The sequence below is a fragment of the Grampus griseus genome (assembly GCF_964374135.1).
Source record: "Grampus griseus genome assembly, chromosome: 10".
Taxonomy (NCBI): Eukaryota; Metazoa; Chordata; class Mammalia; order Artiodactyla; family Delphinidae; genus Grampus; species Grampus griseus.
The window spans coordinates 102,314,312-102,341,418 of NC_139004.1; the positions used below are offsets into that span (position 1 = coordinate 102,314,312).

Here is a 27,107-nt window from a genome sequence, read left to right on the forward strand (position 1 = left end):
TCGTTACAGAAACGTTTAATAGTTTAGGAATGCGTACACTCTGGCTCTGCTAAGTCTCCATAAAGGCAACTTTTCCATGTTTTAAAAAATAGATTCGCTATAAAGATTTATATATTCATAAATAGGCAATGTGAAAAATCCCCAAATGCAGTGGCATCCTTGGGCTGAGGCCCTCCCCACCCCAGCCCATGTGCAGGCTCAGAGGTCTCTGAGGCCCCAGCCTCGGCAGCCCTCCGGGGAGAAGTAACTGCATTCAATGTGAATTAGGAGTTTCCTCCAGCTTCACGCCTGCTGGGGCCTGTGTCCTTGAGCTCCACCCCAACACCCACCCACCCTCTGGACCGGGCCCACCTCTCTGGCTCAGGAGTCAGGATCCCTGTCCCTTGCTTGTCCCCCTCCCGGGAGTATAAAACACCAGCCTTCCTCTGGTCCTTCAGCCCAGGCCACAGACCGCCCTCCTCCGCCCGATGGCTGGGACACTTCCTGGCCCTCCTGCCGGGCTTCCCCTCCTGGCCCCTGACCCCTGATCTCACCTGCTCCTGTTCTTGGGTAACTTATAAACAAAGGAAGAGGCCCTGGGAGAGGGAAGAGGCGGGGCCGTGCTGTCTTACACACTTCCCCGTTGTCCCTTGGCCAAGTCCATCCGTCCGGGCCCATCTGACAGAGGACTTAGGCCCAGAGAGGTAGTGAGGCCCCTACCTGCCAGGGCACCCCAGAGCAGGCAGCCAGCAGTGTGCCCAGGGAGGCCCTGAGCGCTAGCATTTGGCTCTGAGACGGAGGACGGGAAGCCTCCGTAGGAAATGGCTTCAGCCCAGGACGGGAACCTCGCAGGCCAAGGGTGGGTAGGGAAGGAACGCATTCTTGCCAGGGGGTACGATGAGCAAAGGACCAGCTGGTCATCTGTGGGATTCTAAATGGCACGTATTCAAGGGCATGGTCGGTAAGGTGGGCAGGGCAGGAAGGGGTCTGCCTGGACAGAAGCTGCTCCTGTGGGCAAGACGGTGCAGGGGAGAAGGAACGGAGCTGTGTGAGGCCTTGGACACCCGCGTGAGGATGGACATCCCGAGGGCCCAGGGGCAACTGGAAAGTGTCAGGATGGGGGAGGGACCTTTCATAGCTGCCCCCCTCACAGCAGCAGGATGGTGCCTGGGCTGGTGGAAGCCCAGGCCAAGGAGGTCAGGGAGGCATCCGGGGGGCGGGGATGGGGCCCATCTGGGCAGAGGGGCCGGAGGCACGGTTGTAGGGTGGGGGAGAAAGTGGGGAGCCCGAAATGACCCCTGAGTTCTAGGCTACAGCCCTGGAGCGAGGCTGCTCCGTGTGGAGGATGGGTGGCAGGAGACCCACCGGGCCCTGGGATTGTGAAAGGAGAGAGTGAAGTGCTGCTTCCTTGGTTCTGGGTGAGGAAGGGCCACCGTGAGGCCACCTCCCCTGTGCAGGGTTCCGGGCACAGGAGTAGGGGGATGGCTCACAGCCCAAGGTGGCAGGTGAGTCCGTCACCGGTGTTTCCTGTACCTGTGCACCCTGGATGCGGACTGCCGGATTCTGCCGGCAGCCCGGCAGGGCTCCTTCTGGAGGAGGTGAGCTGGGGGCCTCCCTCCTTCCCTAAGCCCTGTGAGGCAGCCCTGGGCCCGGGGTCAGTACCTGTGCTCGCTGGAACTGGGGCGCAGTCCCGGCCGCTGCTCCTTGCGTGCACCCCACCCCCCAGAGCAGCAGGTCTGTGCAAGGCAGTCTTCGTGAGACTTCTCTCCCAGCTGGGCCTGGACTGAACACCCAGCTCTGCCCAAACATCAGCCCCCTGCAGAGAGGTCATGGGGCTGGAGGACCTCTGCCCTTGGCCTGAAGGGGGCCCCTCTCTGGGGAACCCCTCAGTGCAGGTGGAGGGGCTGGGCCCCATCCCATTAGCAGGGACGGGGGAGGGAAGCCAGGCAGCCTTCCTGCTCCCACTTGCCAGCCCACTCGGCCGACAGCGGGCTGACCCCTGCTCAGCAGCTCCTGGCCCGTCCAGGCCAGCGTCCTTCCCCTCCAGGACCAGGCTCAGCCTCCGCGGCTGGAAGGGCCAGCAGCCCTGCCTGACCCGCCTCCTGGGGCTGCCTGGCAAGGTCTGACTTCCTGCTCTGTGTCCAGGCCTGCCTGGGAGGGTGTGACGCAGACCAGGTGCTGGGATGGAAGGCAGGGAGCCCGACTGCAGCTGTGCGGCACCTCTGGGCTCTCAGGGGCCCTGGGCTGTGTCTCCCTGATGTGGCCTCGCCCATGGCTCTGAGAGCAGCTGATTTCCTGGGGCCCCACACTGGGGCGGGGGGCCTGCAGGGCTGAACTGGACTGATGGGAGCGACTGGGATTGGCCTGGGAAGACCACCTGCTCCCCCAGTCCAGTCCCTGCGCTCCTCTGAGCTGTAACCAGAAAACGGTGCTGCTTCCAAGGGCCCCAGTGACCCTGGTGCCCTGCTGTCTAACCTCAGTGTCCAGCATATGCAGAGACCATTAGAGTGGGTGGGCCCAGACCCAGGCCTGCCGGGGCCTCGCCTTTTCTGTGCGGGAAACTCTCTAAGCTGGTCTGGGAGCGGCGGGGGAGCGGGCACTCTGAACGTGGCACGAAGGATCTCTGCAAGTCAGGTGGGACAGGATGGGCTCAGGGGTGCGAGCGTTTACTTTTCCCTTAAATGTCCGCACTCCTATCTCATTCCCACTAACCCCCAGCTTCCGAGAGCCAGAGCTAAAGGATTCACTGCTTTTGCAACCTGAGTGGCAAAACTTTGGGCCCCAAGCCAGCAGACGAGCTCTGTGGGCCGTGACCCACCGTTGTCCGGGTGAAAAGGAGAAGCTCCATGGAAATGGGAGAGGGAGGCCCGGCTGAGGCAGGAGCTGGCCTTGAAGGAAGGAGGGAGGTAGGGAAACCCCGGGACGAAGCTCAGGACTGAGTCTGCTGGGCTGTTGCTCCTGCACAGGAGGCCCTGGAATGCCCTGGGAGGACCCGGAGCTCCGGCCACATCCCTGGAAAGCAACACCCTGCTGCGGCCTCGTGTGAAACGGTCCTAACCAGGCAGCGTGTAGCCCGGGAGGCCCACTCCCAGCCCCTGGGCCAAGGTCCACACCGCTGGGCTCGCGCCAGTCCTGGGACGTGCCGCGTGTGGCGGGGACAGCAGCTGGCTGGCAGGAAGGGCCCCACACCCTACCCTGTGCCAACAGGGCCTCCCGTGGGAGGAATCCTGCTTCTTCCTTCCTGGAGGGCAGTGCTCCCATCAAGCATCCAGGCCACAGGCGGGGTAATTCCAGGCCTTTATCTGGCTGGCACCCTGGAGGCCAGGCCTCAGCTGGGCGAGGAGACCACAGGGCGGGAGGAGGTGGGGCAGCCCCGCCTGCCTGCCCTGCACCCCGGTCAGCACCCGCAGCCCCAGCTCTCTCCGACGTCCTTGCTGTCCAGCTGGATGTGGTCAGTGCCCTTCTCGCTGAGCAGAGGGCCCCCGTGCCGCATGACCAGCTCCGTGGCCACCCTCACGAAGGCCTCCTCCACGTTGCTCGAGTCCTTGGCCGACGTCTCGATGGCGCACAGGATGTCGTGGTGCTCTGCCAGGCTCTGCGCCTCGGCCAGCGGCACCTCCCTCAGCTCCCTGAGGTCCGACTTGTTCCCTGCGGGGAGGTGGGGCAGTGGTGAGGCCCAGGGCCCAGGTGGGCGCGGCTACAGCTAAAGGCAGCGAGCCGGGAGAGTCTATCTTTAATGCTCTTATCCCATCCTTTAGTCCCTCATCTCATCTCTTCCTTATCTTTGCCAGGGGCCTGTGCATTTTACTGCTTTTTCCTAAGAAATAGAAGCGGGAAGGTTTGGTGAAAAGAACACGGTGCTTAGAGCTGGAAGAAGACCTGGGTAGAGACGCCAGCTTCCTGTCACCTGCTGTGTGACGCTCGGGTAACTCACTCCATCTCTGAGTCTCAACCCCTCATCTACGAGGCCACCTTCTGCAGAGCAGACATTAAATGACACAGTGGACACAAGCTAGCACCTAGCGGGCACTCCACCAATGCTGAAGTTAAAGAAATCTGGCCTTGCTATTTTTTTTTGGCTAAAATTTTGTCATTTTTCTGATTATTTATGCTCTCATATTTTCCTTTGGAATTTTTTAATTCTCTGTAAGATTGTGGGTTTTGATTATTTTGCTTTTCTGATAATGAGAGCACAGATTACAGCTGCCCCTGAGAGCACACCTTTCCTTCTCCCACGAGGTATGAGATGTTTCATTATGTTTTAAATAATCTGGTCAATTGCTCCTTGGTCCAATTTCTACAAGAATTTTTTTTAAGTCTCTAAGTGATTGACTTTTATAATCTGATTATAGGGACAAAAAAATAGATAAGCATCTATGATGATCTAGGGACTTCCCTGGCGGTCTAGTGGTTATGGCTTGTTGCTTTCACTGCCAGGGCCCAGGTTCAATCCCGCGTCGGGGATCTAAGGTCCCACAAGCCACGCAGAATGGCCAAAAAAAAAGAAAAAAAAAATCTACAGTTTCTTTGGTAACCTTAAACAATGCAGCAACCAATTTCAATGTTAGGAGCTTATTTGGATCCTGATTTCAACAAACTGAAAAGAAAACCACATGTGATATTTATGAGCAATTATAAATCTGACCCCAGATCAGCTAAGTTGATTGTATTAGGAGATGTCAGTATGTTTTAAATGTGAAAAGCGTACTGTTATTATATATTTTTAAGTGTTTGTATCTTTTATAGATTCATGCTGGAACATTTGCAAATGAAATCATTTGGTGTTGGGATTTGCCTCAAAATAATATGAGGTTGGGGGAGGGGCCGAGGGCTGAAATGACCGTGGACAGGACTTGCCGGCTCTGCTGAATCTGGGGTTTGTTACGCTATTCCTTTTATGTCCTTGTATAGAGTGCTCTATGATAGAATGTTTTCTTTTAAAAGTCCTGGATTGGGAATTCCCTGGCAGTCCAGTGGTTAGGACTTTGCGCTTCCACTGCAGGGGGCCCTGGTTCGATCCCTGGTCAGGGAACTAAGATCCTGCAAGCCGAGCAGCGTGGCCAAAAAAATAAAAAACTAAAAAAAAAAAGTCCTGGATGAAAGGGGAGCATCAGGCCACGTAGGGAGGACTCCCTTCCTGCCCAGGGAGTCCAGTCCGCCTAGAACACCCACACGCCAGTCCAGGCCCATCTGCACTCGCTCACCTTAGAGGAATCAGCCTGACTGTTGGGACGAGCACCCCAGGGACTACACACATGCTCCAAAGCTTCTTGAATCCAGGCCCGAGAAGTTTATGCAGGAGGGAAAGGTAAAATGGAGGCCACGGCACCCCCTGCAGCGTCGGTTCTCAAAGTGGGATTACTGTGTCACCCGGGAACTTGTTAGAAATGCACATGCATGGGCCCACCCAGTGCTCCCGAGTGAGATGCTCTGCGGGTGGTGCCGGCGTCTGCCCTCCACCAAGACTTCAGAGTGGCTGGGAGGGGCGTGGACACCTGAGAAGCACTCCCTGCAGGGTGGTCGACAGAGCAGGCCACCGAATCACGATCAGCCACGTTTACATGCTCACGGGCTATGTGGACGGGATAAATGACTTCACTTTTCTGACCCTCGGCCCCGTCCCTGACACATGAGGAGCAGGCAGGGTTATGAGAACACACATGATGAAGACCGAACTAGCCTGGACCAAGGTGTGGCCGCGTGGCGACCGCTTCCTGGCCTGCGTCGTCTCATTTCCACTTTGACTGACTTTATAAGTGATTAGCAGGATCCGAAGTTTCTTTTTTTTTGGCCGCGCCTCGTGGCACGTGGGATCTCAGTCCCCTGAGCCGGGATCGAACCCGTGCCCCCTGCAGTGGAAGCTCAGAGTCTTAACCACCGGACCAACAGGGAAGTCCCCGAATTTTCTAGATCATGGTCCTGGCTCTGCTCCTACCTGGCCAAGCTCAGCCCTCTCTGTGCTCTGTTTGCCCTTTGTTTAGAAAGGAGAGAGAGAGTGAGACAGACAGACAGACGGGTGGACCGCAGGGGCCCCCGCTCACCGATGAGCAGCTGCACGATGTTGGAGCCCGCGTACTTCCTCACGTCCTCGATCCAGTGAGGCACCGACAGGAAGGAGCTCCTCTTGGTGATGTCGTATGCCAGGATGGCCCCGTTGGCGCTGCGGTAGTAGCTCTGGGTGATGGTGCGGAAGCGCTCCTGGCCAGCCGTGTCCCAGATCTGCAGCTAAAGGAACAGGGGTCCCGTGAACCCGGGGGTGCAGCCGAGCGCAGGGGACGGGGAGGCCGAGCCCCCAGACCCACTCCCAAAGTGCTGCTTCCGGGGGCAGGCCACCGGCCACAGCTCGGCAGGCCCCACGTAGGACGGGCCAGAAGGTGGACAGAGCGGAGAGGTCTTCTGAGCCCTTGGAAGGCAACTCAGCGGCCTGAGCAGGACGGGGGGAGCAACGTGGAGGCGGGCAGCCCCGTTTCCACCTCCAGAGTCCCAGGACAAGGGGGTGGGTTCTGCACCGTGGCGGGAAGCACACTGGACCCTGAATCCTCTCTGCCCTGGACACCAGGCTCACTGCTGGCGCCATGTCTACTGCCTGCCCCTCTGGGCCGTGAGTGCCCGCTGCCCCCACCGTCGGGAGGCCCCCAGCACTCGGGCTCTCTGTTCTGCCTCAGCGGCGCCAGGGAAGATGCTCACGCTGGGCAGGGACGGCCCGGGGAGGCTCCTCTCAGGCGGCCTCTGCCATCAGCTGGCGCAGCCTGCTAACCCTAACCCCGGTCCCAACCCTCCTCCCGCCCAGGTCCTCACTGCACCAGCACCCATCAGGGCCACTGCCGGGCCTGCCTGGATGGGCGCCCGGCGGGGCGGGAGCATTCCTGGCTTCCAGCAGCAGCAGCAGGATGGCGGCAGAGACCCCAGGTAGGGCGGCGGAAGCTGGGCCAGGGGTCAACCTGGATGGTCACTGTGCCCGGGCCAGGAGGCTGCGCCGCGGAGGGCACCAGAATGGGCGGGTCCAGGGCTCTCAGCGGCTCAGGGCCTGCCTTCTCTGCTCCGCAGACCACAGGTCCTCGGGGCCCTGAAGGTGACATCCTGAGCCGCAGGCCATCCACCCTCCTCCACTGGCACAAGCACTCTGGGTGCCTCTCTATCCCGTTCTCAAGGGGCGTCCAGGGTGGGGACAGACCCAGAGGCCTCAGACAGTTCCTGCCGGCAGGGCTTCTGGCCCTGGCACTGTGGAGGTGACCACCTCTTCCTGGGCCTCACAAGAGGGGTCCACCGGTTGATGCACTCTGGGCCACGACTCGCCAAACCAAACTCCCCGCCTGAGACGTCCCATTTGCTCCGCAGGGTGAGAGGCTCCAGGAAGCAGGCCCCAGGGCACAGCTCACGCAGGGGTGACGTGAAAGGAGGGACCTCGGCACCACACCAGCCTGGGATCCAGACGACCTAGGACTCCCCTCCACACCCCAGAGGGGAGCATCAAACACAGAGGCCAAGCAGACACGGGAAAAGGCAAGTTGGCGGAAATAGAAACTAGGCAGAGTTTCTCAAAACAATCTCCAAAATAATCATCAGAGATAAGAAAAGGTCCATGAAATGATAAAAGAACACTCTTATTTTAAGTAGAGGGAACATTCGGAAAGGAAAAACGAGCTCTTGAAAATTAAAAATATAACATAAATGAAAAATGCAACATAAGCGTTGGAAGATAAACTTGAAGAATTTCCAAGTAGGGGAAAAAAATGCAAAGAGATGGAAAAGAGAGAAAAGGAATTGTGGAGCCAGCCTAGAAGGTCCACCATCAGGATAGTAAGAGTTTTGGAAAAAAAGAATAGTAAAATCAAAGAAATGCTTCAAGAAAATTCCCCAGAACTGATTGAAAAGGCCCACTAAGTACACAGTGGAGGAAAACAGACCCACAAAAGACACTTGGCCTTGGGAACTCAAGAACAGTGAGGAAGAAGAAAGGACCCTAAAAAGTTGCAGGGAAAACAAAAGAGAGAAAGGAAAAACGGGTTTGAAGGCTTCACAGAAAAGATCCATGTTGCATTAGACATTCAATGAAACGATGCCTAAAATTACAAGGGAAAATAATTTCCAGCCTAGAATTCTCCACCTAATCACTGAGTCAAGTGCGATGGTTTAACAAAGGCATTTTCAGACATAGGGACCTCAAAAAATTTACCTTCCTGCCACCCTTTCTAAGGAAGCTGCTGAAATCAACCAACACGAAGAAAATGAGGGATCCAGAAGGAGAATTCAACTCAAAAGAGAGGCGAAGGGAAACCCCGGGTGGTAGGGAGATCCCAAGACAGCAGCCAAGCCGCAAGCCAGGATGTGGGCCGGTCGGGAGCCTCCAGTTCTGGAAGAGTATCTAGTGGCCGTCGAGACCTCCCTCCTTAAACAACCGGGAGACTGAGAAAAACACGGGAGGCTACTGTTTTCAGGATGTAAACAACACAGCACGAGACCCTAATCCTTGAAAGAAGCAAAACTCATGGAAGGCGCCTCACAATTGCCAGCACTCTACTCAGGACGGTTTTCTGACCACAGGACAGGGGGCTAGACTCCAAGCAGGGCATGGAGCCTGGAGCAGCTGGTGGGACTGGAATGAGGAGCGATGAGGGGGCGGGGGGGTCCCTGGTGGGTCCTAGCCCGCGGGCTCCGCGCACAGGGTGAGGCTCCCAGGTTCTAACCAGAGAGCGGCTCCTCCGGGGGTGAGAACACACCAGAGGTGGAGGCTGAACAGTGCTGGGGGATCTTCCAACCCAGCCACGGGGAAGAGGCCTCCTTAGGACCTTGCGAAGGACCCAGATATTGAGCTGAGACATCAGGAAGGCTGTGCCCTACGAGTGAGGACCATGGCAAGAGGCAGGCCTCCCGACACCTGCCCAAGAAATCCTAAACCAAGCTCTCAGGTTTGGAGGCCGTGTTCTGTCAAGGCGAAAGGCTAGAGAAACACTGTCAGACTTGCATCTCTCTGCCCTAACAGGACATGAAGACAAGCCACACAGGTTCAAGGTGATCAGTCAGTCACTGAATTGACTACTAGGACATGAATCAGTGCCCTTCCAACACGATGCAGAGTCACTAGCCAGTATCAACCAGTATTTCCAGTATACAATTAAAAACCTGCTAAACGTGCAAAAAAAAAAAAAATACAATTTGACCCCAAGAGAGAAAAGCAGTCAATGGAAAATGAGGCCAAAATGGCCCAAGTATTGGAGTTAGTAGACAAAGACTTTAAAGCAGTTATTTTAAATATAATTAGAGAATTAAAGGAAAATATGTTCGAAGAACTGGAGCAAAATGTCACTCTAAGTGGGCAAATCGGGAATTTCAGTTAGAGAAACGGAAATTATTTCTAAAAACATATTTTAAGAGGGTCAAAATTCTAGAACTGAAAAGTACAGTAAGTGGGAAATTCATTTGATGAGCTTAACGGCAGAATGGAGACAGAAAAAAAGAATCAGTGAACTTGAAGACAAATCAATATACCAAGTATTTAATCTTTGATTAAATAAGATCTTAAATATTAAGATAAGCCTCAATGAATCTCAAAAGATTGTATTCTTCTGTAAGAAGAATATTCTCTAGTCACAGGATATTCCTCTAGCCACAGAAAATCTAAAACAGAAATTAAGAACTTTCTGGGAGAGACTTCTTCAAGAAGATGGAACTGAGAGGCAGCAAGACGTTGCGGGGACAATCACACAGTATGTGGGGTAGATGGAGAGGGTGAGTGTGCCCATTAGGGGAGGATTTGGAGCTGAGTTAATGGTACATACATAGACCCCACGCAGAAACAGGATGATCACGACCACCAGGAAAAACGAGGGAGCACAGGGAATGAAAGATAGTGCTACACGGCTCAGCCGTGAACAGCTCTCACTAACCAAAATGTGTTCATTCAGCCATTTCAACAGCGCTTACTGGACACCTGCTCTACGTTCTAGGTACCAGAGAGAGCAGAGGAAGCAGATGCAAATTCCTGGGCTCAAGCTTACAGTCTAGGGCAGGAGACAGATGCTAAGTAAGATAATAATATGGATATATATTTGTTTATATGGAAATACAGAATATAAATAAAATATCATAAAATAAGTAATACAATAATCAGTATGCTAGATAGTGATAAGATGGAAAAAACAAGCAGGGGAAGAAGTTATCAAGTATGGTGAGGAATGACGTTTTAGATAGGAAGGCCTCATTGAGATAACAGTTGGGTAAAGATCTGAAGAAAGTTAGCTAGCTGTGCAGATGCCTGCGAGACAAGCATTCCAGGGAGAGAGAGAGAGCAAGTGCAAAGGCCCTGAGGCAGAGACTTGACTGGTGCACGAAGATCAGTGTGCTGGGAGCAGAGTGAAAAGGGAGAGAGAAATGAGGGATGACTGAGGAATTGGGCCAGATCATGCAGTGCCCTGGAGACCACAGCAAGAACTTTGTCCTTCACCGTGAGTGAAGGGGAAGCCAGGGAGTTTTGAGCCAATCAAATTTATTTTTAAACAGGATCACTCTGACTACTGTATGGACAACAGATCAAAAGAGAGCAAGGACAGGGAATTCCCTGGTGATCCAGTAGTTAGGATTCCATGGGTTCACTGCTGAGGGCGCGGGTTCAATCCCTGGTCATGGAGCTAGGATCTCGCAAGCCGCGCAGCCAAAAAAAAAGAGGAAGGACAGAAACGGGGAGCTCAGTTGGACGGCTGTAGCCATAATCCAGGTAAAAGACTACAGTCGTAGCAGTGAAGTTAGGGAGAAGTGATCAAATTGGGGCTATGTTTTGCGAATAGAACTGAAAGGAACTTAATGCTGATCTAATCAACATTACCACACACCTCTACTGGGAGGATGCAAAGTGTGTGTCTGTGTGTGTGCGTGTGCGTGCGTGCACACGCGTGCGTGTGTGTGATGGGGGCTAGGGTAGTGCTGAGAGTTAAACCCTCATCTTCCAAAGCAGGAAGTCAATAGATGATGCGTGTACCTGGGGGAGGAGGGGTAGCAACACAAGCAAGAGAAGGAGAAACAGAGAAGAGCCGGAAGTGGTTGACCCTAGAGGCTGGGGGCAGAGGGGAGTATCCGGAGACCAAGCCTTGTTGAACCATCATACACAAGTGTAACCGATAACAATTAAAAATAAAAACCCAACACAATAGCTACAGATTACGGTATCTGGGTCAACCAACTCGTGAAATCTGGACAGTAATGGAGGAAATATTTTTGGAAAGTAGGTCCTTCTCATGACTGGTAATACTCTCATCCTACTTCCCCACATCAGAGCCAGGGGAAGAGAAAAGCAGGGTCAGTGCTCGGGCCCGGCAGCCTGAGATCCTGAACCAGTCCCGTCACTTCCCACCTTGGTGTCTGCAGGCTAAAACCTAATTCACTTTGCATCTGTCAAAAAAGGTGCCGTAAGGGTGAATGATAGACTCAAGTGTGCTCAGAGCCGAGCGCAGAGAAGGGGCTGGATAAACGCGTCCCCTTAACGGTATTACTGAGCTGGCATCATTTGGGGCTGGCGTTTTTAATACACGCCAAGGAGCTTTAATGCAAAGTGGAACACGTAAAGGGCTCAAAGAAAGGCACACCGGGCTGTGTGCACGACCACACATTTGTTCATTCAGTACGAACTGAACGTCAGCCATGTCCCAGCCCCTGTTGGAAGGACTGGCAACGCTGCAGGGGGTGAAACAGGAACAGAGTTCCCTTTCCAGTTAAAAGGAGGCAGAGGAGAAGAAGGCCAGTGGGACACTTGCAGAGAGGGGGGACGAGCACCCTGAAGAAAGCAAAGATAACGGGAGGGCCTCCCCGGACAGCACCTCCCAGGGTGGTCACAGAAGGTGGCCCCTGGGCTGAGGCTCCTGCCAGTCGTGGGGACAGTGGTCAGGCGCAGGGGACAAAGGCCCAGAGGCAGGACAGAGCCTGTCTGCCGCGATGGAAACACAGCAAGGGCGGCGTGGCCAGATGGCAGCAAAGCAGCACCCCGGAAGGCGAGGCCGTCGGCGGTGCCGGAGCCACGGCCTAAGGTGGGTGTTACTTCACCGTGGTGGGAGACGGGGGCAGATCGTCCGAAGCAGGGGATGTGTATCAGACGCCTCTCATTCCACTTCACGTGTCTCAGCAGCACCCTGTGCTCTAGCCATTGTCACAGTAACCAGCCAAGCACAGAAACAGCCTTCGAGCCTCCCTGATCCTAGCCCGGGAGGCCCGCTGGAAACCACCGAGCACTCGGGACTCGGGACCCAGATGAGAGGGACCCGCCAGCCTATGGACGGACACTCAGCCAGTGCAGGGCAGGGGATGCCGGGCCCGATCAAGCCCCACTTGTCCACAGAGGAACCAACATGAGAATGCAGCCTCCACAGCCTTTCCTCCCTTCTCTGTTCTAGAAACAGATGAGCTCCGCGCACACTCTTGCCTACGGCTGTCCTCAGGGAGCCCAGGCAAAGCCGGGACGTGCCCCGACTTATGTCTGTAAAGCTGCCGGCTGCTGGGTGGAGGACGGTCCTACAGAGGCGGCCCTATGGCTTGGCCCGAATGCCCGCTGTGTTCCAAGAGCTGGGTGAAGGCAGGCTGGGAGCGGCCCCGCTTTCCGGGCAGCTAAGCACAGCTCCTCCACCAGGCAGGGCCCCAGGGAGGCTGGTGAGAAGGTTAATGAGGCTTATCAGACACCTGAGCTACCGGAGACCCAGACGAGCAGAGCAGCACCGTCCTGAGCCATCTCCTGGGCAGCACAGGCCCGGGCTCTGCCTTAGAAACCAGAGCAGGGACTTCCCTGGTGGCGCAGTGGTTAGGAGTCCGCCTGCCATTGCGGGGGACACGGGTTCGATCCCTGGTCCGGGAAGATCCCACGTGCCGTGGAGCAACTAGGCCCGTGCACCACAACTACTCAGCCAAAAACTTAAAAAAAAAAAAAAAAGAAAATTAGAAACCAGAGCAGAAGTGCCGCGTGGACGCAGTGGGGACCTGTGCAGGGGTAGTGCGGGGACCCGCGGCGGGTGCCGGCCTCGCCCGGGGTCTCACGGGGCTGTGGGCAGAGACCGTGAGCCCCACGTCACAGAGGAGAAAGCCGGCTCTGGAGGTGCAGTGACTGGCCGAGGAAGGCATCTCGACGTCGTGCTGGGTCCGAGCCCATCTGCCTGCCTGCTCCCCAGCACAGACCTCGGCAGGAGCCCAGCGCCCAGGAAATCACGGGTGTGGAGGCCCCTCTGCTCTGCGTTTCCCGCTCCTTCACACGCATCACAGCCAAGCCGGCGCCAGGCTCCCTGCGGACGGCCTCCACCCGCCCAGCGCCCGGCCCACGCCCCGCACAGCAGCCACTGTGGAGCCGCCAGAACCCGGCTGAGATCCTGCAGCCCCTCCGCTGTCCGGCCTCCACCCTCAAGTGCATCGTCCGAGCCCTCCGCATCGCCTGCAGGCCCCACAGGCCCCGACTTCCTGCCGTCGCCCACCCCGCGTGCCCAGCTCCCGGGAGGTCGCATCAAGGCCCCTGCCTGAAACGCTCGTCCCAGACCCTCGCCATCCCAGCCCCGCACCCCACGGCCCGGCCTCAGCCTCTGCACCGCCTGGCTGGACACAGGCGTGCACGCACACTTCTTAAATGTTTACTGTCCCTACCTCACGTGGGACTCTTGAGGGCAGGGGCTGTGTCTGGCTGGCTTTCTGCATAAGCCAGGTAGAAGGTGCTCGATGAATACACGGTCCATCGGCTGGACGAGCACCTGCCTGCCAAATTGAAGCCACCACCCCCGCCCACCTCCTTCCCCACCTGGAAGTTCTCCACCTGCACTCACTGGACAGACAGACGGGGGCCTCGTTCACGGATCACACCCGAGCCCCCTCCCCGACGCCCACCTGCCACCCACCTCCCACCGGGCACATCGCCAGTTTCTCCGACCTTCCCAGCCAGCCTGTCTCATCTGACTTTGGGGGAAATTCTCTGGCCTGCTGATACCCAGAGTGAAGTCCGGAAGCATCTTTGGGGCACAGAGGGTAGGACTGAGGCCCGGCCAGGATGGAAAAGGGCTCCCAGAGCACGGATGCTCGGGAGAGGGCAGCTGCCCCCCTCCAGCTCTGCAGGGGTCAGTCAGGTGAGTTTCAGACCTGTGGGGTGGGAATTTCAAGGGGAAGTACAGTATCGAGGTGAGGGACGAGGCTATTTTCCCTTCTAAGCTCCACACCTAACACCTCCCAGTTAACACTGTCCCTCTGGGTCCCCACACCCATGAAGGGTGTTACCATTTTGCCATTATCTCCTTTTCTAGGATAGACTGCATTCCTCTTGACCTTTTGGTGAACTCCTACCTAACCGTCAGGGCCCCAGTTCAAGGTCACCTGGTCAGTGGAGCTTCCCCGATGCACAGGCCTGGGCCCCACACCAAGCGGACTCAGCTTTCTTTTCTTCGTGGTCCACAGCCCTTTACTCTTGCCTCTATGACAGCATACACCACAGAGGATGTCACCTGTCCCAAACTTGGGTGCCTTTGGGGGCCAGGAAGGGAACATAAAATGCAGCAAGGTGACAGAAAAGGATATCCTGCCTAAAGCAAATTCAATAAAAAACAAACCAGCAAATCACCACTGAGCAGGCCAAACGAAACGGTTCACGGTGGGAACTGGCCCAGGGCTGTATGTGCGGGGCTCCTGGTTTGTAACTCTGCCTCTCGCCATCAAGAACGGGCTCTGGAGACTTCCCTGGTGGCGCAGTGGTTAAGAACCCACCTGCCAATGCACGGGACACGGATTCAATCCCTGGTCTGGGAAGATCCCACATGCTGCGGAGCAACTAAGCCTGTGAGCCACAACTACTGAGCCTGTACGGTAGAGCCCGCAAGCCACAACTACTGAAACCCGTGCGCCACAACTACTGAAGCCCACGCGCCTAGAGCCTGTGCTCCGCAAAAAGAGAAGCCACCACAATGAGAACCCCACGCACCGCAATGAAGACTAGCCCCCGCTCGCCGCAACTAGAGAAAGCCCCGCGTGCAAAAACGAAGACCCAACGCAGCCAAAAATTAAATAACAAATAAAACAAAGAACGGGCTCTGGTGGGGACAGACCCCATCGCATTCCTTTGCAACCTGGCGCAGAGCAGGCGCCTGACCGGGAAGGAAGCCCTCTGAGGGCAGGTCCTGCGGTCAGGCCAGTGGGAGCGAGATGAGGCTGGCGGGGCAAGGGCTGCTCTCCAGAGAGGGTTCCCATGTGTCCCAGTGGGAAGTCAATTCTGCTTAGTAGCTTAAATAAACCTAATAAATAAAATCAACTTCACAGTTGGCGATTCAGGTCCCAGAACCTTTGTCCAGCACCATCCCTCCCGATGGAAACAGAAGAGGATTTTATCTGAACAGCCTTTCTCCCACAGGATGAGGCCGGCAGTGGGAAGTTCCTTGCTTCTTCATACCAGAAAGGGACTTTGGAAAAATTAGTTCTCAAGACAAAACTCCAAAAACTGGTTGGAGAGACCCAAATATGAGCCCCCATGCTGCTGTTCATCGTGTCTCGGAATGTGGGGAGTCTGAACCAGGAGGTGGTCTGCAAGCTACTCCCCGGCCAGCCGCTGTCACTTCTGCCTCAGTCCTCAGGGAAGAGCTCAGCCCCTGGCTTGAAAACAAGCCTCGGCCGAGAGGCAGGTGCACTGCCAGAAGCGACGGTAAGACCCTGCAAAACCTCCAATGTGTTAGCGGGTGAGACAGGCAGGAGGGGATGGAGCCTAAGTGAGGAGAACCGGGGCAGCAACACTGGACGGGGGCCGCGCGGACCTGACACAGACGCGCCTCCCAGCGGCTGACAAGGGCTGCGGACGGATTCCTGGGCCCAGGTTCCTCCCGCCCCGACTGCTCAGGATCCCAGCGTCAGAGGCAACTTTCTGTGTCCCTTGTCACCATGCAGCTCTCCCTGTAGAGCTACCACCACTGGAAGAAGGGAGGCGGGACCCCTGGTTCCCCGCCCTGCTCCGCCAGCCGGGGGACCAAGGGTGATCAGATGGCTTCCTGGCATCTGTGTTTCACCTCCAGCATCTTGGGAACAGTGGTGGGAACCCAGGTGATGAAGGTGACAGACGCGCTGTGAGCCCCTCCAGGCTGACTGTGCCGGAGCTCCCTGTCTCGGTACATTCCATCCTCAGGCAGCCCTGCAGGTGCATCTCAGAGCCTTTTACAAGACGGGTCCCAGGGCACAGGAAAGGAGAGCTCAGTCTGACTCTGAAACCTGTGCCCTTCGCTGTGTGCACGGCTCCTCCACAGACCATGTCCTGTGCTTTTTTCATGAAACCCCCTCCTCCTGCAGGAATCAGTCAGCCTGTCCTTAAGTCCTGCCGGGAAGAAAGGCCCAGCCTCCGCCCATGGGGGATGTGGGCAGCCCGAGCTCCCGGTGCAGCGAGGAGGGCCTGGGGAGCTGGTGGCCCTGTGCTGGCGACCAAGGTGGGACTCACAGGTGGCCTCTTACCTGCTTGTAGCCCCTTCAGGCACAATGGGGTACATGGGGACGAAACCCAGGCAGGACGTCAGGCAGCAGTCTGTGCCCCCCAGGGAGGTCAAGAGCAGGGGTCGCAGCACCCGGACCAGGACTTGCGGCTGGGCCACCACCCAGCATCAGACAAAGCCAACCCATTCGCTCGTTGGCCCAGAGCATACCTTCCAGCATGACCGGAAGGCGGCTCCCACGCCCCACGGGGCCCCACTTCCCCTGACTGGATGAACACCAGGCCCTCTCCTGCTTGCGGGGCTGCACACGAACACGGCCCTGGAGCACAGCCCCTGTCTTTCCTCACTGGGAACTGTCCTCCTTCAACGCCCAGCTCCAAGCCCGGGAAGAGGACTGCGCATCGTCTGTGTCCTGGGCACCAGGCAAGCAGCCCCGTGACAGCACGGCACCCGAGCAGGAACAGTCCGAATTTCAGATATCTGGTCCTGCTATGGCCACAGTAAACACACGTGTGCTTGTAAGGCCGCATGATTCGGTTCCTGGGTTGGCAGTTCAGCCCCTGCAGCAGCAGCATGGACGGCACTCATGCTACTTAGGTGCTTGCACGTCTGTCGCCCCAGCCAGACGTGAGCTCCGAGGCACAGGGACACATCTCATGTGTCTTCCTTTTGTAGGTACTCAGAACAGCACCTGGGAGAGAGGAGGTACTCACAGAACAAACCCTGAACTCACTGACGTGCAGTTTCTGTCCTGGGTGTCACATGGAAACTTCCAGCCAACAACCACAGTTAAGCTCGACAGAGCACCTTCTAAGTTTCAGGTGTTTTTCCCTTTTCATCTCACTTAACTTGTCTGTTGCTCCAGAGAGAAGAGGCCAGCTCAAGGCCCTGGCTCTTAAATTATAACCCAAGAAACAAAGGAAAATGGAGCAAAAAGGAATCTTTAACAATAAATGTGAGTGGAGATCAAGCTTGGCCTCACCTCCAGCGGGGGACCTTCATCACGTCCCGCCTGCCGTGGGGCAGTGTGGGTGCAAACATTACCCGTGAGTCATTCTCGCCAAAACCCTTCTACCCGAGTGTCTCTGAACCTCTAAACTCAACCTCCAGCTTACAGAAAATACAAAGGATAGAGGAACAAGGGAAAAGACACCACGAGGGAAACGGGAGACAAATCCAGAAGGTGACTCTTAAAAAACAACAGTCATCAAAACAGAAGTGAGGCATCGTTCTGGACTAAACCCACACTGGACTCCAGCTCAAGGGGGAAAACTCTATAAAAGACATTTTGGAGGAAGTTGGGGAAACTTAAAAATGGACTAAGTAGATGCTGATAGAAACAATGATTTGCTTAGGTATGATAACACACTGTGCTTATTCTCAAAAGCTGTATGTCGAGGTATCCAGGGGTGGAGTATCATGCTATCTGCAACTTACTTTCAAATAAAAAAATTTATATTACACATACAAAAAGATAAGGCAAATTCAGCAAAACACAAGCAATGGTTAAATCTATGTAGAGCATATATGGGGCTCACTATGTTATCCTTCCAACTTTCCTATATTTTTAAACTTTTTCATAGTGAAAAATTGGGAAGAACAGAAGCGTTAATAATATCCTGAGAATGAAAATCTTACTGATGGGAAAAAGTACCAACTGGAGATCTTGGAAACGAAAAACGTAATTGTCAGAATACAGAAACTAAAAGATGAAATGAACATCGGAATAGAGGCAGCTGAAAAGTAAATCAGGGATCTGGAAGGTGGGGCACGGGCTGCCAGAACACAGCACAGCAGAACACGCTGTCACTACAGAGGCCAGACCCTAAGCCCAGCTCCCGCCCTGCGCAACCTCCAGAGAACAGGGAGAAGGACAAGAAGGAATGAATCGAAGCAACACAAGCAAATCCCACAGAGCTTCAGGAACACAGGACTTTTCATATTGATTACACCTACTGAGTTCACAGAGGATGAATGGGAATATCCCATCACCTGGAGAGAGTGCTTTACTCACCTGCCAGGACACACGGGGAAGGCACAGTGTCAGGTGCAGACGCACAGAACGACACGGTGAGTGTGACTTGGGGGTGGATGGAGTGCTAGGAAGAAAAACTAAGCAGGGCGAGGAAGGGATGAAAAGTAACTCAGACCTCAAAAACATGACCCAAGGACCCCGCGACAGTGTGTGGTTCCATGTACACGTGTGTCCAGAAGGGGCAGCTCCACAGAGATGGGCTGGGGGAGAGTGGAACAGGCATGACTGCTGATAGCTACCAGGCTCCTGTCTGGGTGATGAAAATATCCTAAAGTTGACCCTGGTGAGTATTCAAAACAACAGGAAAACACACTGAATTGCGCACTTTAAATGGGGGAATTCACAGTATATGAATTATATCTCAATAAAGATTTTTTTAAAAAGGAACTTGGTGGAGTACTACTTTGGACAGGATGGTCAGGTAAGGCTGACTTACGTAAAGCAAAACAATAACGTGTTGATGTACATACACACGTACACACACACAGAGCAAACTGCCCCAGGCATCCTAGCACACGGGGGCCTTCCATCTCCCCGGCTCTTGCATGGACCCCACTCTGCAAGCTGAGCTTCCGGACCCACCTCCAGCGCAGACATGCCCCTCCGCCTCTCCCCGCCCCCCGCCCCGCCCTCTCCCTCACTCGCTCCTTCATTCAGCCAATACTGGTCAAGAGCTTATTCTGGGGAAAATAACCTGATGCAGACCGCAGAGCTGGGGTTTACATTGAGGTATTTACCTTGTGATTGCAATATTAAGGTTGATTTTTCCCATGTATTTCATCTGTAATGCAAACATGGCAGATACAATTCATAGCTGGCGAACTGAAGCTTATCCTGTGATCCACTTTTTTCATCATGAAATCATCCACTGTTCGTGTCCCCACTACAGATTTAAAACCCGAGAGCAAAAAACAAGTTAAACCAAAACAATAAAAGCGCTTCACTGAAAAATATAAACAGAGTATTTTTAATTAAAAAAAAGATCTGATTTTTACACTTCTCAGACATAAAAAAAGGCAGAGGTGGGGACTACCTGGCTTGAAACTACAAGGAACTTTCCTCAAGGAAAATGGAATCCCTCAGTGATGTGGTCCAGCCTCCTCACATGGCGCCCAAGGAAACTGACATGCGTTAGGGAAATGACCCGCCGACTGTCCGCGTGAGGTGGAGGTCACCGCTGCAGGCCTCTGGGATCAGGATGAACCTTGTCACCCACACACGGCGACTGCCCTCGGGCAAGGCCCGGCCTGACGTGAGCCTGGACTCTGCTTTCACAGTCAGATCTCATCTGGGACCAAAGGCCTCCTGACAGCGTGGCAGGCTCTGCTCCAGTGGCCTCTGACCCTTCTGAGTCATCAGACCCACCCTGTGATCCCACATCCGGAAATACTTATGCAATTTCCCAAGGAGACCACTTTGAGAGGGACAGGTCCTAGCGACACATCTAAGCTCCAGGTTGTTGCCTTTTAAACAACCTGTGTGGAAAGTCACATACCTGGTCTAGGGCTACCCTGACCTCTTCCTGGGGTAGGAGAGGGAGGCCTGCAAGGCCAAGCAGGACAGGTAAGAAGGGAGGGGATGCGTATGTAACCCACGGAGAAAGGCGCTGCTAGTGACTAACGGTCCTGACTCACTACATCCCCAGAGCAGGTTGCAGACGCCTCTACCTACCAGCACTGGCTGTACGTTCAATAAAACAGCATTACGGGGCTTCCCTGGTGGCGCAGTGGTTAAGAATCCACCTGCCAATGCAGGAGACACGGGTTCGAGCCCTGGTCCGGGAAGATCCCACATGCTGCGAGGCAACTAAGCTAGTGTGCCACAACTACTGAGCCTACTCCAGAGCCCGCAAGCCACAACTACTGAAGCCCGCGCGCCTAGAGCCCGTGCTTCACAACAAGAGAAGCCACCGCAATGAGAAGCCCACGCACCGCAACAAAGAGTAGCCCCTGCTCACCGCAACTAGAGAAAGCCCGCGCGCAGCAACGAAGACCCAACGCAGCCAAAAATAAATAAATAAATTTATAAAAAAAAAAAAACCCAGCATTACGTAGGCCATTCTAGAAGGCAGGCGCTTTCTTTTGTTCACACTGGCCATAAGCACCACTTCTGCCAACTAATCTGAATTAATAAGGATTTGTTTAGCAAGCAGATGGCATCAGTATGTTGATGTGACCCCGCTAATCAAAATGTAAGAAAATGTAAAATGCAAGTGATACACGACGGCCCAGACTTCACATTGGTCCCAAACCTTTCCATGCGTGTGTTCATGCACGTGTCTGTGTGCGCCTGCGCGCGCATGAGCTCACACACGTGCGTGTGGCGGCTGGTAGTGGTAGAGGGCGTGAACAGCAATGAGGAAAAGGCGCCACACGAGGAGCTGGCAGGCAAGGTTCTGGTTCAGACCTGCCGCACATGGCCTTCATCTCCCCGTCTGTGAAATGGGGTCTCACCGGGCGGCTGCAAGGACCAGGCAGAACAGAGCACGAGAACAGTGGTGACAACTCAGGAGATGGGGGACTCAGGGAGGGAGGGCTGCCCCCTTACTACTAAGTTTCACGATCCCTCACGCCCAAAGCCTCTCTGCAAGGGCCACACAGGGCTGACAGAAGGAAGGAAAACGCAAACAGGCCGAAACACCAAAGGGATGGAAGCAAAGAAAGGAGGCAGGTGGAGGCCCTGAGCTGTGAGAAGGCCCGGTCTGGGCGATGCCACCCCCCTGTGACCCCAGTGGGCTCGCCTTTTCACACACAGCGGCCCTCCACGGCACGGACATGGGGATTCTGCCTTCATTTCATAGCTGGGGAAGCAGATCGGTACACGAGGGCAGCTGGGCAGCCAGGCTGAGAAGCTGAGCCTCCCGAGCCCCAGGCCACCATCTCTCTCTGGGGACCCACGCCCGTGTCAGCTCCCACCTGCTGATGCTCTGCTGTGCGTCAGGTCCTTAAGCTCGGGGTTGACAGATGAACAGATCAGGAGCGGTGATGCGACGTGCCCCAGGCGGCAAAGCCAAGATTGTGACCTGGGGCCCGAGGCTCTACCACTGGCCCCCTTTCCACCATTTCCCACAGCACGTGCTGCCTCGGAACTGGCAGAAACCTCAGGAGGCAGGTTCGTTTTGCCATGAGGATGACTGTCACCGACATCAAGAACAGATTTCTTGGGCTTCCCTGGTGGCGCAATGGTTGAGAGTCCGCCTGCCGATGCAGGGGACACGGATTTGTGCCACGGTCTGGGAAGATCCCACGTGCCGCGGAGCGGCTGGGCCCTTGGCCCATGGCTGCTGAGCCTGCACATCCAGAGCCTGTGCTCCGCAACAACAACAAAAAAAAGAAGCACTTTCGGACCAGGAGAGCGATGGAGCGCAAGGTCCCGCAACGTGGAGCCCGGGCCCCAGGGCAGAGACTGAGCTCTGTGTGGGAGGACCCTGGCTGCCTTCCCAGCATGGGGACAGTGACCCCGACAGAAGGCCGAATAAAGGGGCGCAGCTGTTCAGGGCCAACCCGCGTGCGCGTCCCCTGTGAGGTGCACAGACCAGTTTACATAACAGGTCTTTGTGTCGTCCCAGATAAGGGTGGGTGAGCAGAACTCGGATGTGTTCAGGATTTAGAACCGGCTGAGATTTCCCGGGGGGATGGGGAGGTGGGGAGGGGCAGGTTAAGAAATAATCCTAATAATAATCCCTAGGGAGGAAAATGCTAACAACAGCAACAATCAAATAATCTCTTATGTTTGTAATTCTTTGGTTTTATTCACAATAGCACTTTCAAGATAGACAAGAGATGGGTAGCATTGTCTGCCTTCTCTTACAGGGCGTCAGAAATGGAAAGGAGGGTGGTTGTTTTTTTTTACGGTACGCCCTTTTATGTCTTTGAAATTTTGAAATTCTGAACAATGTGGATGAATTATCCAAAAACATACAAGGGGAATTTTTAACTATTTTGAGCATGTCCATAGCCATCCAACAACCCTGAGAAGTAGGCAGAGCAAAGATCATTCGTTCCATTTCAAAAAGGACGAAGCCCGCGGCTCCAAGAAGGGACAAGGAACTGGCCAGGGCTAGGATGAGGTTGCAAAGACCTTTGGACACCTAGTCCAGGGTTCTCCTGCAGAGACATCACTGCTGAGACACCAGCAGCTCCCAGAGTTGCCCCCAGCTTCAGCCTGCACAGCTAGAGCCCAGTGAACTCACACAGGGCCGCCCGGGGGCCCACGCCACGGCCAGAGCCTTCCCACCAGCAGGGCTGCTACGGGAGCTGCCCAGGGCTGCCTGTTGCTCTGTTAGCTGACAGCACCCTGAAACTCCTTGGGGTTTTCACCCTCATTCCTGAAAATCTAGAAAATGCCCAACTCCATTCGCTTCTCTCCAAGTGCGGTGACCACAGTTGTCTTTTCGCTAGAGTCATTAACATGCAGATCTCAGGGTCATCCTTACGAACTGAGAGGGACTCAGAAGGGTAGTCAAGTGTAAAAATAGGCGCTGCAACTAGGAGCCAGGGAGACCCTGGGTTCAAAGCCTGGTTTTGCCACTGACTTGTGTGGGGCCTTGGGCGTGTCGGTCACTTCCTTTATTGTGGCCTCAGCTTCCTCCCTATAAATAAAAATCAATGAACACACAGGTAGTGAGCACCGTGTGTCTGACACTATTGTAGGTGTGGGGATTCACAGGTACGCAAGGCGGTGTCCACTTTCAAGGAGCAGAAACTGTACGGGAGAGAACCACAAACAAGGGAATGTCAAGTCCTGGTAAATGCTATGAACCTACCCCGTAATGGGACGGAGGGGCTGGGAGGTCAGGGAAGGCCTCTCTGAAGAGGTGGCCTGTGCAGTGACAGCCGAATGATGAAGCAGCTGTTACATGGGGATCTGGGGGTGGAATGTGGCAGGCAGGGCAGCAGATGCAAAGGGCCTGAGGCAGGCATGTTGGAAGGACAGAAAGGGCCAGTGAGGCTGGGGACTGAGTGTGGGGCAGGGGCAGGGAGATGAAGTGGCCGAGGCAGACAGGGGCCCAGCTCTCCAGGTCAGCTGTTGGGATGTCATTCTGGTCGCAAGAGAAAGTGACTATAGAAATAAAGGGATTTAATTCAATCTGTGATGTTCCCCACTTTTAATTTTTTTAGCAGCAGAACTCTTCAGTCAAGGACATGCGGAACCTCAATATAAAACTGGATAAAAGTAAGCTAGTTAAGGCCCTTCTGACCCTGCGGTCTCTCGGCCTCCCCGCTTCAGTCCGCAGCTCCCCAAGCACAGAGCAGCTGGAAAAGCGCTAGGTGATCTCTCTCTGAGGTTCCTCAAGAGCTAACAAGAGCCAGCAAGCACAGGACCGGCGGCTTTGAGATCCTGCTGGATGCTTTGCTGGACCCCAGACAGGCCTGGGAAGGTTTTAAACTAAATCCCTGATGTGAACATGCTTTCTGCAGAAACAACGACGACAAACTCTGGTTCCTCAAAGGTTCCAGTTAAAAACCACAATGTTGAAACTATAGGGACAGAAAAGAGCTCAGTGGTTGCCAGGGCCTGGGGTGAAGGGAGGACGCTGACACAAAGGGACACGGGAGAACTTTCCGGGTTGATGGAAGGAATCTATGCTCTGAATGTGGTGGTGGTGACAGGACTGCATAGGTTTGTCAAGGTTCACAGAACTCGACACCTGAAATGAGGCACATTTACTGTGTGTCAGCTGAACTTCAATAAACTTGATTTCTTTAAAATCACATTGCTGGAAGACACCCCAGAGATAGTTTATGGGTGAGGAAAAATGACCTGCCCCCGCTGAGTCCCGAGAGCCCAGCACCCAGGGCCAGGGAGGCTGTCCTCTCACCCAACCCACCCAACTGCAATTCACAGCCTCTTCAGTGCCTGGGCCTCAGGATTCTCTGGCTGCAAGATCAAGAAGTAAATACTTGCACAGGCTTTCCCACTCCATGCAATCAGAAGCAGCAGTCTGGTGTAGGGAAAGACCCCAACGCCCTGGAGTCCGAAAAGCTGGAAGAAAACTTGCACGTCTGTCACTTCCCAGCTGTGTGCCTGGGGAAGCCTGCCTGCCCCGTGTGAGGTGCGGTTAATCACAAGAACACATCTGTAAAACAGCTGGCACACATCAGACTCTTGAGAGGGGTGGCCGCTGTTAACTCTTAGGGGGGTTACCATGCCTACACTGCTCTCCTGATCCCAGAACCACCCGGCTGCCTCCCAAGTAGAACAATCTGAAGGTGACTAGCAGGAAAAGAAATCTCGAAGTGCCTGCCCTGCATTGCATAACCTGTGCTCGGTACACAGTGCACCCAGGGCTCCTGCACAGGTTATCTCGCCAGGTAAACAGGAACACCCAGCCCCTCCTTGACCACCGTCAGCACCGGGGAGTGGGGAAAGGGGAGGGGAGGGGGAAGGGGAGGGGAGGGGGAAGGAGAGGGGAGGGGGAAGGGGAGGGGAGGGGAAGGGAAAAGGGAGGGGAGGGGAGGGAAGGCAGGGGAGGGGAAGGGGAGGGGAGGGGGGAAGGGGGAGGGGAGGGGGAAGGGGGAGGGGAGGGGGAGGGGAGGGGGAGGGGGAGGGGAGGGGAGGGGGAGAGGCGGGGAAGGGGAGAGGAGGGGGAAGGGGAAAGGGGGAGGGGAGGGGAAAGGGGGAGGGGAGGGGAAAGGGGAAAGGGGAGGGGAAGGGGAGGGAGGGAAAGGGGAGGGGAAGGGGAGGGAGGGAAAGGGGAGGGAAGGGGAGAGGAGGGGAAAGGGGAGAGGATGGGGAAGCGGAGAGGAGGGGAAAGGGAGAGGAGGGGGAAGGGGAGAGGAGGGGGAAGGGGAAAGGGGAGGGGAAGGGGAAGGGGAAAGGGGAGGGGAGGGGGAGGGGAGGGGAGGGGGAGGGGAGGGGAGGGGGAGGGGAGGGGAGGAGAGGGGGAAGGGAGGGGAGCGGGAGCAGGCAGCCCGATTGTTTACGCCTATCCTTCAACTCGCCACTTCCCCGTGGCTGTTGGCAGCGTCTCAGGGCACAGACTTATCCGTGGACCCCATCCCACAGCCTTCCCTCGCCACCTGCTCCAAAGGGTGGTCCCGAATAATGACTCAAAGCTGCCTGCCACACCTTGTTCTTTTTTCCTATCCTAAGGAGATTCAAAACACACAGAAACCCAAAAGACTGTTAAAAAAAGAAAAGAAAAAAAAAGCAACCCTTCTGGCAGGGAGTTTCCGCTTCCCCTGTCACATCAACTCCAAAGGCACCGTGTGCATGGAAAGGCTTTTGGCTGACGTTTTCTCCATGCTGGGTCGGAAGGGAGAAATTATCCCAATTTTGCAGAAATAAAGAGCTAAGCATCCTGCCAAAAGCCAACCGGTAGCAGGCCCACAGCAGCCCAGGGAGGCCCGGTGCCACAGTATCGGGGCTCACGGGACTCAATCACCCGGCTCCACCTGAAAACACGGAGATACCAGGAGATGCCCTGGCCCTGTGCTGCCCCGCCCAGGGCTCTTAGGAGCCGTCCCGGAGTCGGTGGGAACTCAGATCCACCAAAGAGGGCAAAGGATTTCCGTCCGGCGCAGTTCAGTTAAGTTCCCGAGCAAGAACAATGGTCTCTCACTCCGTTCGGGAGAGCGGACACCCAGGTTAAGAAACTGATTCACTAATCACAAATATTAGTTATCTGACCACTGCCAGGACTCTGTGGCAGCCACATCCTGCCGGTTTAGTGCGAGCCACTGCCAAACCTCGGTCCTCTCCCCCACCTTCCGGGGCCCGTGAAGTTTTCAGTTCCTATCGGGCTGCAGCTGGGGGAGGGGACCCGGGCCGCCCCGGCCGAGTAAAGTTCCACCACCAGGTCCACAAAGAGACTGCAGGGAGGCGTGGCCAGGCCGGAAATTCTGACAAAAAGTTTTGGCCCTCCGGTCCTAGAAGCAACTACTTCCTGGTCCCTCCTAGTCGTGGGGGTGTCCCTTTCTGCCTGGGGTCCCCCCCCCGAGGGCCGAGCTGGGGCCCTCGACCGCGGTGGGGCGGGGGTAGGCCTGCCAGGCGCCCCCCGTGCCCGCACCCGAGGCGCTCTGCCGCCAGGCACCGGAGACGCTATTCTGGAGCAAAGTCCCCCAGCGTGTAGCTCGGAGGGCAGGGCCTCTCCTCCGCACTCCCCCCAGCACGCGCACCCCAGCGCCCCGAGGCCCGCGCTCTGCGCCCAGAGGCCGGCCCCAACGCCCAGGCCCAGGCCTGCTCGGACAGGGGGCCAGAGGGGACCCCAGCCCCCAAGGACCAGTCGGGTGCTCGCCGCGGCCCCCGACCCCGACCCCTCCGGGGAGACCCTCCAGGGCCCTGGCCGACCCCTAGCGCCATGGGGCCCGGCTGCACGGCGGCCCCGAGCCGGGCCTCCCACCTTGACCCGCTGGCCCTGGATCTCCAGCGTCTTCATGGTGAAGTCCACGCCGATGGTGCTGCCCTGGCGCTCGGAGAAGACGCCTGTCTTGAAGCGCTGCACCACGCACGTCTTCCCCACGCTCGCGTCGCCCACCAGCACCAGCTTGAACAGGAAATCGTACTGCTCGTCCGGGTCCCCCGGGCCCGGCCCCGCCATGGCCGCGGGAGCCCAAGGGCCGGCGCTCCGGACGCTGGGGCGGCCTGGGCTCGCGCAAGCCGCGGGCCGCCTGGCGACGTGGAAGCGCCGCAACACCTGGGGAAGGGGCGCCACCGCCCGCCGGCCGCCCCGCCCCGGC

The 27,107-nt window shown here is 55.9% G+C and overlaps 1 protein-coding gene across 1 annotated transcript; it reads right to left on the reverse strand.

The window, feature by feature from the left end:
• RAB43 (RAB43, member RAS oncogene family) lies at positions 1 to 27,076 on the reverse strand. The gene is made up of 3 exons (XM_082663333.1): positions 26,771 to 27,076; positions 6,021 to 6,204; positions 1 to 3,627 (listed from the first exon to the last, which is right to left on the reverse strand). The coding sequence occupies exons 1-3, from the start codon at positions 26,966 to 26,968 to the stop codon at positions 3,377 to 3,379; spliced, it is 633 nt and encodes a 210-aa protein (XP_082519459.1). The 5' UTR covers positions 26,969 to 27,076; the 3' UTR covers positions 1 to 3,376.
• Between the last annotated feature and the right edge of the window lie 31 nt (positions 27,077 to 27,107).